The sequence below is a fragment of the Zeus faber genome (assembly GCF_960531495.2).
Source record: "Zeus faber genome assembly, chromosome: 18".
In the NCBI taxonomy this organism is placed as follows: Eukaryota; Metazoa; Chordata; class Actinopteri; order Zeiformes; family Zeidae; genus Zeus; species Zeus faber.
Window position 1 is genome coordinate 30289766 of NC_137210.1, and position 13373 is coordinate 30303138.

Here is a 13373-nt window from a genome sequence, read left to right on the forward strand (position 1 = left end):
TCTTCTTTCAGCTCCTGAACCCGAACTTCATCCAGGAAGGTAAGATCATGAGGAAATATGACTCATAATACTACTACTACTATAACTACTATCACTACTACTCATAATAATAATAATAATAAATATAGTAACAATAAATATAGCTGCAGGCAGCAATACACATGGTTCTTTATGGATGGAAGGCAGCATCAGTTGGTGCTGTGGCTCGTCTCTACATCAGCGTTACGTCTGAAACAAGTTACATTTTCCGAGTTTCCTTGAAAGCAGCATCGGCTGAGGTCATGACGCAGTGAGTCCTGGTGGCACTGAATTATTAATACAAGATGCACTTGTTGGTGTTGTGACTTTATCCTAAAAATGAGAAGGTGTCTGTCTACTTCCTGTCAGCTCCCCGTCTACTTCCTGTCAGGTCCCCGTCTACTTCCTGTCAGGTCCCCGCCTGCTTCCTGTCAGGTCCCTGGCTACTTCCTGTCAGCTCCCCGTCTACTTCCTGTCAGCTCCCCGTCTACTTCCTGTCAGGTCCCCGTCTACTTCCTGTCAGGTCCCCGCCTGCTTCCTGTCAGGTCCCCGTCTGCTTCCTGTCAGGTCCCTGGCTACTTCCTGTCAGGTCCCCGTCTGCTTCCTGTCAGCTCCCCGTCTACTTCCAGTCAGCTCCCCGTCTACTTCCTATCAGGTCCCCAGCTACTTCCGGTCAGGTCCCTGTCTACTTCCTGTCCCCGTCTGCTTCCTGTCAGGTCCCCGTCTACTTCCTGTCAGGTCCCTGGCTACTTCCTGTCCCCGGCTACTTCCTCTCAGGTCCCCGTCTGCTTCCTGTCAGCTCCCCGTCTGCTTCCTGTCAGCTCCCCCTCTGCTTCCTGTCAGCTCCCCGTCTGCTTCCTGACAGGTCCCCGTCTGCTTCCTGACAGGTCCCCGTCTGCTTCCTGTCAGCTCCCCGTCTGCTTCCTGACAGGTCCCCGTCTGCTTCCTGTCAGGTCCCCGTCTACTTCCTGTCAGCTCCCCGTCTGCTTCCTGTCAGGTCCCCGTCTGCTTCCTGTCAGCTCCCCGTCTGCTTCCTGTCAGGTCCCCGTCTACTTCCTGTCAGCTCCCCGTCTACTTCCTGTCAGGTCCCCGTCTACTTCCTGTCAGCTCCCCGTCTACTTCCTGACAGGTCCCCCTCTGCTTCCTGTCAGCTCCCCGTCTGCTTCCTGTCAGGTCCCCGTCTGCTTCCTGACAGGTCCCCGTCTGCTTCCTGTCAGCTCCCCGTCTGCTTCCTGTCAGCTCCCCGTCTGCTTCCTGACAGGTCCCCGTCTGCTTCCTGTCAGGTCCCCGTCTGCTTCCTGTCAGCTCCCCGTCTGCTTCCTGTCAGCTCCCCGTCTGCTTCCTGACAGGTCCCCGTCTGCTTCCTGTCAGGTCCCCGTCTGCTTCCTGTCAGCTCCCCGTCTGCTTCCTGTCAGGTCCCCGTCTGCTTCCTGTCAGCTCCCCGTCTGCTTCCTGTCAGGTCCCCGTCTACTTCCTGTCAGCTCCCCGTCTACTTCCTGTCAGGTCCCCGTCTACTTCCTGTCAGGTCCCTGTCTACTTCCTGTCAGCTCCCCGTCTACTTCCTGTCAGGTCCCTGTCTACTTCCTGTCAGGTCCCTGTCTACTTCCTGTCAGGTCCCTGTCAACACACTTCCATTCAAACAGATTCAATACTGCACGTCCCTCACAGACATTTCATCCACTTTTTTAACCTTTAGGACTAAAATAAAATGTACACAATTCGGACACACATCTATATTCTATATATATTATATATATATATATATATACACACACACACACGCACATACACACACACAATGGGGAGAACAAGTATTTGATACTCTTCCGATTTTGCAGGTTTTCCCACTTACACAGCATGTAGAGGTCTGTCATTTTGAACATAGCTACACTTCAACTGAGAGACTGAATCTAAAACAAAAATCCAGAAAATCACATTGTATGATTTTTAAGTAATTAATTTGCATTTTATCACATGAAATAAGTATTTGATACATCAGAAAAACAGAACCTAATATTTGGTACAGAAACCTTTGTTTGCAATGACAGAGATCAGACGTTTCCTGTCGTTCTTTACCAGGTTTACACACACTGCAGCAGGGATTTTGACCCACTCCTCCACACAGATCTTCTCCAGGTCCTTCAGGTTTGGGGGCTGTCGCTGGGCAACACAGACTTTCAGCTCCCTCCAAAGATTTTCTATTGGGTTCAGGTCCTGGAGACTGGCTCGGCCACTCCAGGACCTTGAGATGCTTCTTACGGAGCCACTCCTTCGTTGCCCTGGCTGTGTGTTTCGGGTCGTGGTCATGCTGGAAGACCCGGCCACGCCCCGTCTTCAATGCTCTTATTGAGGGAAGGAGGTTGTCGGCCAAGATCTCGACGCATGGCCCCATCCATCCTCCCCTCGATACGGTGCAGTCGTCCTGTCCCCTTTGCAGAAAAGCATCAAAAAAAGAATAATGTTTCCACCTCCGTGCTTCACAGTTGGGATGGTGCTCTTGGGGTTGTACTCATCACCTTCTTCCTCCAAACATGGCCAGTGGAGTTTAAACCAAAACGCTCTATTTCGGTCTCAGACCACATGACCTTCTCCCGTTCCTCCTCTGGATCATCCAGATGGTCATTGGCAAACTTCAGACGGGCCTGGACGTGCGCTGGCTCGAGCGGAGGGACCCTGCGTGCGCTGCAGGGTTTCAATCCATGAGGGCGTAGTGTGTTACTTATGGTTTTCTTTGATACTGTGGTCCCAGCTCTCTTCGGGTCATTGTCCAGGTCCTGCCGTGTAGTTCTGGGCTGATCCCTCACCTTTCTGATGATCATTGAGGCTCCAGGAGGTGAGATCTTGCACGGAGCCCCAGACCGAGGGAGATTGACTGTCATCTTGAACTTCTTCCATTTTCTAATAATTGCGCCAACAGTTGTTGCCTTTTCACCAAGCTGCTTGCATCCTGCCCTGTAGCCCCTCCCAGCCTTGTGCAGCTCTACAATCTTGTCCCCGATGTCCTGAGACAGATATCTGGTCTTGCCCATTGTGGAGAGGTTGGAGTCTGATTGATTGAGTGTGGACAGGTGTCTTTTATACAGGTAACAAGTTCAAAGAGGTGCAGTTAATACAGGTAATGAGTGGAGAATGGGAGGTCTTCTTAAAGAAAAACCAACAGGTCTGTGAGAGCCGGAATTATTACTGGTTGGTAGGTGATCAGATACTTATTTCATGCGATAAAATGCAAATTAATTATTTGAAATTCATACAATGTGATTTTCTGGATTTTTGTTTTAGATTCATAGTTTCTTCTTTCACAGTTGAAGTGTTGAAGTGACCTCTACATGCTGTGTAAGTAGGAAAACCTGCAAAATCAGTAGTGTAACAAATACTTGTTCTCCCCACTGTGTGTATATATTTATATATATATATATATATATATAATATGTGTGTGTGTATATATATATATATATATATATATATATATATATATATATATATATATATATATATATATATATATATATATACACTGTATTTCCTTATTCAGACAAGCGCATTCCCGTGCTGGTCGGCAGCTTTACCATGTGTCTTTCTTTTTTAATATCAAATATTTACTCATTGAATATCCAGAAAACAAAGGGGGAACATTAATACCGGAAATACTATATACTGTGGTATTTTAGGAGATACCGTACGGCACTGTGAAGTTTTATAGAGTTACATCCCTACTACGTAGCACGATGTGATTGGACGTTCGTAGTCACAACCTGCACATTAATAATGATTTGGATGATGATGTCATAAAGCGTCTTACTCCACAACTCATCTGGCTGCACCACCCGACCACAAGTCTTACAAGCTTGGTGTGTGGGTGAAGCGCACACGTTCTGCTACTTCTGGTCAAATTAAGTCCGTTTTTGACAAATTCCTGCTCCGAATGTGAATCTATTTGGATCAAACCTGAACCACGAGATGTCTGAGACGTCCTGGTTCTAACGACACCTCAACCGTGTCTGTAGCTGCAGTGGTTGTCCTGTTCCAGACACTTTAGCCCAAAAACTGTTTTTATAAATTACATCCAAACAAGAAGGTCAGTTACATGACACATGGAGGTTTTTTGCAAGAAAAAAAACCTATTTAAAATTTATATTTATTAAAGACTGATAACTGGTAAAACAGGAAGTGCAGAGCAATGGGTAAATGGAGACTCCAATTCGTATCTCCGCTCCACGCTAATTGTTACCAGTAATTATAATGAAGGAAGTTTGTATACATTGATATCTCTGGGATGTCTATAAATTCTGACAGTGATGTTATTGGGTTATTGATGTTACTTAATTGTGTTCTTTAAATAATACCTGTGAATGTGTAATTTTGTATGGTTAATTTTTTTTACCAGACTATATCTGTGCTTGACGGTATCGTGGTAACCTTTGGGTTCCTGACTCACCTGATCTGTGTACTCCGTAAACTTGGAAATGCGAGTTGGGATTTTTTTCATTGTAGTATAGGTCTGTGCATGGCACCAACTTGGTGCGGGACTCATTGTTGATCACAAACTTCTTCCACAATACTGAAGCGATCTGGATCAAACTTGGACATTGATGTGTCGGTACCGCCCCCAAAAAACATTTTATTCATCTTGTCTGCAAGCAGCAGATCAATGACGTCCACAGAATACTGACGTCAGTTTTTCATCAGCAATAAAAGTAGTTATAATAATGATGATAATAATAATAATAATAATAGTAATAATAACAATAATAATAATAATAATAATAATAATAATAATAGTAATAATAATAACAATAATAATAATAATAATCATAATAATAGTAATTATAAAAAAATAATAATAATAATTATAGTTATAATAGTAATAATAATAGTAATAATAATTATCTTTATAAAAATAATAATAATAATAATAATAATAATAATAATAATAATAATAATAATAGGGCTCCTGTCCCTTCGAGGCTGGACCCCTAACAATGTGTGTGTTAAATGATGCATGATGGAGTATACTGTATTAGTGTTTTTATCCTCCACCTCCTCCCCCAGTGGCTCCAGAGTTCCTCCTCCCTCTGTCTGACGTGGTGTGTGTGTTTGGGGACTCGGTCGTTCTCTGCTGCAAAGTGAGCGGGCGACCGCGGCCCTCCATCAGCCTGAAGGGACCTGACCACAAGCTGCTGGTCAACAGCGAGCGCTGCTGCATCCACATCAGGTGGGCGGGGCGGGGTGGGGCGGGCGGGGCTCCATCAGCCTGAAGGGACCTGACCACAAGCTGCTGGTCAACAGCGAGCGCTGCTGCATCCACATCAGGTGGGCGGGGCGGGGTGGGGCGGGCGGGGCTCCATCAGCCTGAAGGGACCTGACCACAAGCTGCTGGTCAACAGCGAGCGCTGCTGCATCCACATCAGGTGGGCGGGGCGGGGTGGGGTGGGCGGGGCTCCATCAGCCTGAAGGGACCTGACCACAAGCTGCTGGTCAACAGCGAGCGCTGCTGCATCCACATCAGGTGGGCGGGGCGGGGTGGGGCGGGCGGGGCTCCATCAGCCTGAAGGGACCTGACCACAAGCTGCTGGTCAACAGCGAGCGCTGCTGCATCCACATCAGGTGGGCGGGGCGGGGTGGGGCGGGCGGGGCTCCATCAGCCTGAAGGGACCTGAGGTGGGGTGGGGCGGGGGACAAGGAGGGAGGAGCTATCTTGCATTTAAAGCTGACTCCTCCCCCTCCTCCTCCTCAGAGACACAGGTGACATCTTGTTGAAGATCTGTAACCTGATGCCTCAAGACACTGGGATCTACACCTGCGTTGCAGTTAACGACCATGGCTCCGCCTCCTCCTCCGCCTCCATCAAAGTACAAGGTAGAGCCACCTGTCTCCCTGTTCGCTGACCCGTCTTCCTGCAGCACTGACCTGTGTCCCTGCAGCACTGACCTGTCTCCCTGCAGCACTGACCTGTCTCCCTGCAGCACTGACCTGTCTCCCTGCAGGGCTCCCAGCTGCCCCGGGTCGTCCCGTGGCCCAAGATGTGAGCAGCTCCTCAGTCATGGTTCATTGGACTCCGCCCTCCTCAGCGGCCAGCTGCACTGTCAGCAGCTACACCCTAGAGCTCCGGCAGGAGGGTGGGTGCTGATGGATGACATCAATAATAAAGGAGAGAAAACATCTCAATGTTTCACTTCTGACTCCATTTGGACAAATGATTCATCAAACTGTCCCTCCCGTGTCTCCGTAGACTCGTTGCTATGGCAACAGGCCTCCCCCTCCCCCTGTACCGAGCCCTGGCTGCAGGTGCAGGGTCTGGTCCCCGGGGGCCACTACCAGTTCAGAGTGCAGGCCTCCACCAGCTGGGGGCCCAGCCCTCCCTCGGAGCCCTCCACCCTCATCAGGCTGCCCAGCGCCGGTACACACTGTACACACTGTACACACTGTAAACACTGCTACACACACTGTACATAATGCTACACACTGTAAACACTGCTACACACACTGTACATAATGCTACACACTGTAAACACTGCTACACACACTGTAAACACTGTGAACACACAAGTAGAAAGAATTGATTAAATCTGATAATAACAATAATAGTGTGTGTGTGTGTGTGTGTGTGTGTGTGTGTGTGTGTGTGTAGTCTCCAGCTGTGATGGATCAGCTGTTCAGTGGAAAGAAGATTTTGAGTCAAACTTCTCTGAGATCTGTGAGATAGGAAGGTGAGATGTCTGTCTGTCTGTCTGCCTGTCTGCCTGCCTGTCTCACTTCTAACACCTCACTGTCTCTCTCTCTTCCAGGGGACGGTTTTCAGTCGTCAAAAGGTGTTTAAACAAGACCACAAAGAAGGAGGTAAGTAACGGACAGTCAGACAGACAGACAGACAGACAGACTGGTGGAGTCTCCTCATGCAGTTGCGCTGTTTTCCTGCAGGTGGCGGTGAAGTTCGTCAGCAGGAAGCTGCAGCAGAGGGAGCAGGTGGCGAAGGAGGTGGAGGTCCTGCGCAGTGTGCAGCACCACCAGCTGGTGGCCCTGCTCGACACCTACCAGAGCCCCAGCACCCTCATGCTGGTCCTGGAGCTGTGGGTCTCACCTCTCTGTCTGTCTCTGTCTCAACTCTCTCTCCTGTCTGTCTCTCTCTCACCTGTCTGCCTCTCTCTCCAGGCTGGAGGGCGGGCGTCTCCTGGACTTCCTGGTGGCTCACGACGTCCTGATGGAGGAGAAAGTTTCCTTCTTCGTCAGAGAAACAGTGGAGGCTCTGCAGCACCTGCACACCTGCAGGGTGGTGCACCTGGACCTGAAGGTAGCTAGGAGGCTAGGAGGCTAGGGGACAGGAGGCTAGGAGGCTAGGAGACAGGAGGCTAGGAGGCTAGGAGACAGAAGGCTTGGAGGCTAGGAGACAGGAGGCTAGGAGACAGGAGGCTAGGGATATAGGAGACAGGAGGCTAGGAGACAGGAGGCTAGGAGACAGGAAGCTAGGAGTCAGGAGAGTAGGAGACCAGGGCCTAGGAGGCAGTTCAGTTCACTTGATCTTTATTTGACAGTTGTTACAACAGTATTTCAAAGCAAGAAGGCAGGTAGCACTCACCAACAACAACAACAACAACAATATTAGAGACAATAACAACAGATCAACCCCATAATAATAACAACAGTAATAATATGAATAATTACAATAAAAGTAAAAAGTAATAAAAAGTACCAGTATGTAGAGGGCAGGTGGCTCTATGATGAAGCGTCCAGCTGGCGGCGTGGTGTGTCCCCCCCCTGAGGAGCACGGCCATCTTTTATATATCACAGTGCATCTGTCTCTACCTCTACCTCATACCAGGTCATCATAGGACAGGGTGTGGTCGAGGGTGGAGCCTCAGGTCATCATAGGACAGGGTGTGGTCGAGGGTGGAGCCTCAGGTCATCATAGGACAGGGTGTGGTCGAGGGTGGAGCCTCAGGTCATCATAGGACAGGGTGTGGTCGAGGGTGGAGCCTCAGGTCATCATAGGACAGGGTGTGGTCGAGGGTGGAGCCCCAGGTCATCATAGGACAGGGTGTGGTCGAGGGTGGAGCCTCAGGTCATCATAGGACAGGGTGTGGTCGAGGGTGGAGCCCCAGGTCATCATAGGACAGGGTGTGGTCGAGGGTGGAGCCCCAGGTCATCATAGGACAGGGTGTGGTCGAGGGTGGAGCCTCAGGTCATCATAGGACAGGGTGTGGTCGAGGGTGGAGCCCCAGGTCATCATAGAACAGAGTGTGGTCGAGGGTGGAGCCCCAGGTCATCATAGGACAGGGTGTGGTCGAGGGTGGAGCCTCAGGTCATCATAGGACAGGGTGTGGTCGAGGGTGGAGCCTCAGGTCATCATAGGACAGGGTGTGGTCGAGGGTGGAGCCCCAGGTCATCATAGAACAGAGTGTGGTCGAGGGTGGAGCCCCAGGTCATCATAGGACAGGGTGTGGTCGAGGGTGGAGCCTCAGGTCATCATAGGACAGGGTGTGGTCGAGGGTGGAGCCTCAGGTCATCATAGGACAGGGTGTGGTCGAGGGTGGAGCCTCAGGTCATCATAGGACAGGGTGTGGTCGAGGGTGGAGCCCCAGGTCATCATAGGACAGGGTGTGGTCGAGGGTGGAGCCCCAGGTCATCATAGGACAGGGTGTGGTCGAGGGTGGAGCCTCAGGTCATCATAGGACAGGGTGTGGTCGAGGGTGGAGCCCCAGGTCATCATAGAACAGAGTGTGGTCGAGGGTGGAGCCCCAGGTCATCATAGGACAGGGTGTGGTCGAGGGTGGAGCCTCAGGTCATCATAGGACAGGGTGTGGTCGAGGGTGGAGCCTCAGGTCATCATAGGACAGGGTGTGGTCGAGGGTGGAGCCCCAGGTCATCATAGAACAGAGTGTGGTCGAGGGTGGAGCCCCAGGTCATCATAGGACAGGGTGTGGTCGAGGGTGGAGCCTCAGGTCATCATAGGACAGGGTGTGGTCGAGGGTGGAGCCTCAGGTCATCATAGGACAGGGTGTGGTCGAGGGTGGAGCCTCAGGTCATCATAGGACAGGGTGTGGTCGAGGGTGGAGCCCCAGGTCATCATAGAACAGGGTGTGGTCGAGGGTGGAGCCCCAGGTCATCATAGGACAGGGTGTGGTCGAGGGTGGAGCCCCAGGTCATCATAGGACAGGGTGTGGTCGAGGGTGGAGCCTCAGGTCATCATAGGACAGGGTGTGGTCGAGGGTGGAGCCTCAGGTCATCATAGGACAGGGTGTGGTCGAGGGTGGAGCCCCAGGTCATCATAGGACAGGGTGTGGTCGAGGGTGGAGCCCCAGGTCATCATAGGACAGGGTGTGGTCGAGGGTGGAGCCTCAGGTCATCATAGGGCAGGGTGTGGTCGAGGGTGGAGCCTCAGGTCATCATAGGACAGGGTGTGGTCGAGGGTGGAGCCCCAGGTCATCATAGAACAGAGTGTGGTCGAGGGTGGAGCCCCAGGTCATCATAGAACAGAGTGTGGTCGAGGGTGGAGCCCCAGGTCATCATAGGACAGGGTGTGGTCGAGGGTGGAGCGCCAGGTCATCATAGGACAGGGTGTGGTCGAGGGTGGAGCCCCAGGTCATCATAGGACAGGGTGTGGTTGAGGGTGGAGCCCCAGGTCATCATAGGACAGGGTGTGGTCGAGGGTGGAGCGCCAGGTTATCATAGGACAGGGTGTGGTCAAGGGTGGAGCCCCAGGTCATCATAGGAAAGGGTGTGGTCAAGGGTGGAGCCCCAGGTCATCATAGGACAGGGTGTGGTCGAGGGTGGAGCCCCAGGTCATCATAGGACAGGGTGTAGTCAAGGGTGGAGCCCCAGGTCATCATAGGACAGGGTGTGGTTGAGGGTGGAGCCCCAGTTCATCATAGGACAGGGTGTGGTCGAGGGTGGAGCGCCAGGTTATCATAGGACAGGGTGTGGTCAAGGGTGGAGCCCCAGGTCATCATAGGACAGGGTGTGGTCAAGGGTGGAGCCCCAGGTCATCATAGGACAGGGTGTGGTTGAGGGTGGAGCCCCAGGTCATCATAGAACAGGGTGTGGTTGAGGGTGGAGCCCCAGGTCATCATAGGACAGGGTGTGGTCGAGGGTGGAGCCCCAGGTCATCATAGGACAGGGTGTGGTCGAGGGTGGAGCCCCAGGTCATCATAGGACAGGGTGTGGTTGAGGGTGGAGCCCCAGGTCATCATAGAACAGGGTGTGGTTGAGGGTGGAGCCCCAGGTCATCATTGGACAGGGTGTGGTCGAGGGTGGAGCCCCAGGTCATCATAGGACAGGGTGTGGTCGAGGGTGGTGTTTCCTAGGGTGAACATGTGAGATCCAGACGCTGCTCTATAACAGCAGCATCAGGTCGTCTGCACAGAGCAACCGTTTGACTTCCTGTTTGTTTAGGGCGTGGCCTGGGGCGAGCTCCTCCATGTAGACATGAAAGAGGGTGGAGGTAAGCTGCATCCCTGGCTCCTCCACCTAGACATGAAAGAGGGTGGAGGTAAGCTGCATCCCTGGCTCCTCCACGTAGACATGAAAGAGGGTGGAGGTAAGCTGCATCCCTGGCTCCTCCACGTAGACATGAAAGAGGGTGGAGGTAAGCTGCATCCCTGGCTCCTCCACGTAGACATGAAAGAGGGTGGAGGTAAGCTGCATCCCTGGCTCCTCCACGTAGACATGAAAGAGGGTGGAGGTAAGCTGCAGAACTCTGATCTTTTTCTGTCGTAGATTGATTTGATGATGTCATCAACTTGGCGCTGTGGAGGGTGTGATGACATCATCCGTGTGCTCAACACGTTGTCATGGTGTCTCCCTCTCAGCCTGAGAACATCATGGTGGAGCACCGTTCTGCTGTTCCCTGTGTCAAGCTGGTGGATTTGGGCGACGCGGTGCAGCTCTCCTCCGCCCACCGGCGCTACGTCCACCTGTTGCGAGGCAACCCCGAGTTTGCGGCGCCCGAGCTGATCCGGGGCACGCCGGTCTCCGCGGCGACGGACGTGTGGAGCGTGGGCGTGCTGGCCTACGTCCTGCTGAGCGGGGCGTCGCCCTTCCTGGACGAGTCGCCGGAGGAGACGTGCGTCAACATCTGCCGCCAGGATTTCTGCTTCCCGCCGCCGTTCTTCCAGGACGTGAGCGCCGCCGCGCGCGACTTTGTGTCGGCGGCGCTGCAGGGGGACCCCGGGGCCCGGCCCAGCGCCGCCCGCTGCCTGCAGCACCCCTGGGCGGGGCGCGGGGACCACTCCAAGACGCCGCTGGACACCACCCGCCTGGCGGCCTTCATCGAGCGCCGGCGGCAGCTGCACGACGCGCGCCCCGTCGCCGGCGTCGAGGGCGTTGTCAGCGGCGCTTTGGGGAACAACATCTAGGACCCGCCGCCGCCGGGGGTCAGAGGTCAGGCCGAAAGGTCCCCGAAGGGGTCGCGACCTCCTGAACTCAGACCGACCGGGACCCGGGCCCTCGGCGCCTTGCTCAGGGACGCAGATCAAGATTCGGTAGAAAAAGTTATTTTCCCCGAAAAATGACGGATTCATTGATTATGAAAACAGTTGTCGTAGCAACAGCCTGGAGATGAGGGGTCAGGGTTCAAATGTCCCCTCAGTCTGGACCTTCCAGGACCTTCCAGGACCTTCCAGGACCCTGGACTGGAATGGACTGACCTGGAAATCTGAACTGAGCGAATGTACAACTCTGGTTTACTGAATGTTTATTTAACTGAAGCGGACCGGACCGGACCGGACCGGACCGGACCTGGATCTTCTCCTCAGCTGACGGGTGCAGAGCTGAAGGGGCTAAACTGCATCATGGGACTGTGCTACAACAGAAACACCTAGCGGCCATGTTACATGGTTTATATCCCACAACCTGAGACTCTCAGCTCCTGATCCATCCCATCATGTCAGCAGCTTCTGTGCTGGTTCCTTGAAGGGATCCAGTTAAGTTGATGGATGAAGCTAACTGTGTTAGCGCAATGCATGGCTGTAGAAGGGATCAGCTAGCCTGGAGATACACACCGGAAGGGGCATTCCCCAGGAGCTAGGCTAGCTGATCCCCTTTGCAGCCATGCGTTGCGCTAACACAGTTAGCTTCCTCGTCCCATGGGTGTCCCTGTACTGGACACGCCTCCTCCTCCTCTTCATCATGAAGCATCATCATCCTCCTCCTCCTCGTATTCCTATTTGTTCATTTTGTGTTTGCGTCTATTTATTACTTATATACTGTATTAGTTATAAGTTATCTATTAGTTATGTATCAGTTATGTATTAGGTATATATTAGTTATTAGTTATACATAAGTTATTTATTATTATATATGAGTTATTTATTAGTTATTTATAAGTTATATATTAGTTATTTACAAGTTATGTATTAGTTATATATTGGTTATTAGTTATTTATTAGATATTTATCACTTATTTATTAGTTATATATTAGTCATAAATTTGTTATTAGGTTTCCTCCGTGTTCCAGGGACGCTCCAGGTTTTTGGGAAATGAGCTTCTGATCTATTTTACGCAGATTCAGACGAGAAGGTCGATGCCAGTGACGGACTGAATGCTAACTGTGTTAGCTCAATGCATGGCTGCAGAGGGGATCGGCTAGCCTAGCTCCTGTGAACTGTCCGGATTATCCCTTTAACCCCGACGGCCCGAGGAGCTCAGGCTGAACTCCTCCCGCCTCCCCTGATTGGAGCCTGGTGCGACCCCGCCCGTGTAAACCCCAGGACATGAATGTTTCCGGCAGCTATCTGAGAGCCACATAGCTAGCATGCTAACGCTCCTGCCGAGCATCGTTTCCTGTCATTTCCTGTTGGCACAGCGTCCTGAAGTTGCATCACATTTGTTTGTTTCCTGTTAAAACTGTCCCTGCGCTCGTCCCATCCCACAATGCATCTGTCCTGGTGCAGCCGGGCGGCACGGCGGCCCCGCCCGGTGGAAGGCGGCTCTCCTGACTGTGTGTTTGGCTCCGTATGTCCGCTAGAGACAGACTTCATGTGGGTGACTTCCTGTGGCTGCAGGAAGTCACCCATATGAACAGGAAGTAGTGTGTGCACTCTGCTGGTTTGTAAAGATTTACTAATAAACAAAGTACTTGTTTCTGAATCTTTTCTGTCTGTCTGCCTACCAGTCTGCCTGTCTGTCTGTCTGTATTTCTCCCTGCCTGTCATTCTGCGTACCTGTCTGTCTGTCTGTGTATTGTCCATGAGAGTGTTCAACCAACAGGGGGAGCTGTTGTACAGGTTAACACTCCAGTCAGACCGCAATCTCAATTACTTATAATATACTTATAATATACTTATGATAAAAATCATTTCAGTTTTAATAAATATTTTCTTCATATTTTGTCTTGTTTTCCTTTTTTTGTCTTAATTGTATT

General features: G+C 51.6%; 1 protein-coding gene across 1 annotated transcript in view; it reads left to right on the plus strand.

Moving 5' to 3' along the window:
- Positions 1–13163, plus strand: part of kalrna (kalirin RhoGEF kinase a) — a 119192-nt gene extending 106029 nt beyond the window's left edge. The window contains exons 48-57 of the mRNA XM_080018985.1: positions 12–39; positions 5068–5230; positions 5753–5874; positions 6003–6134; positions 6248–6415; positions 6647–6725; positions 6804–6855; positions 6937–7085; positions 7168–7306; positions 10821–13163. Of these exons, the coding sequence (XP_079875111.1) occupies positions 12–39; positions 5068–5230; positions 5753–5874; positions 6003–6134; positions 6248–6415; positions 6647–6725; positions 6804–6855; positions 6937–7085; positions 7168–7306; positions 10821–11366 (1578 nt within the window). The 3' untranslated portion in view covers positions 11367–13163. The remainder of the gene's footprint in view (positions 1–11; positions 40–5067; positions 5231–5752; positions 5875–6002; positions 6135–6247; positions 6416–6646; positions 6726–6803; positions 6856–6936; positions 7086–7167; positions 7307–10820) is intronic.
- Positions 13164–13373: the final 210 nt, after the last annotated feature.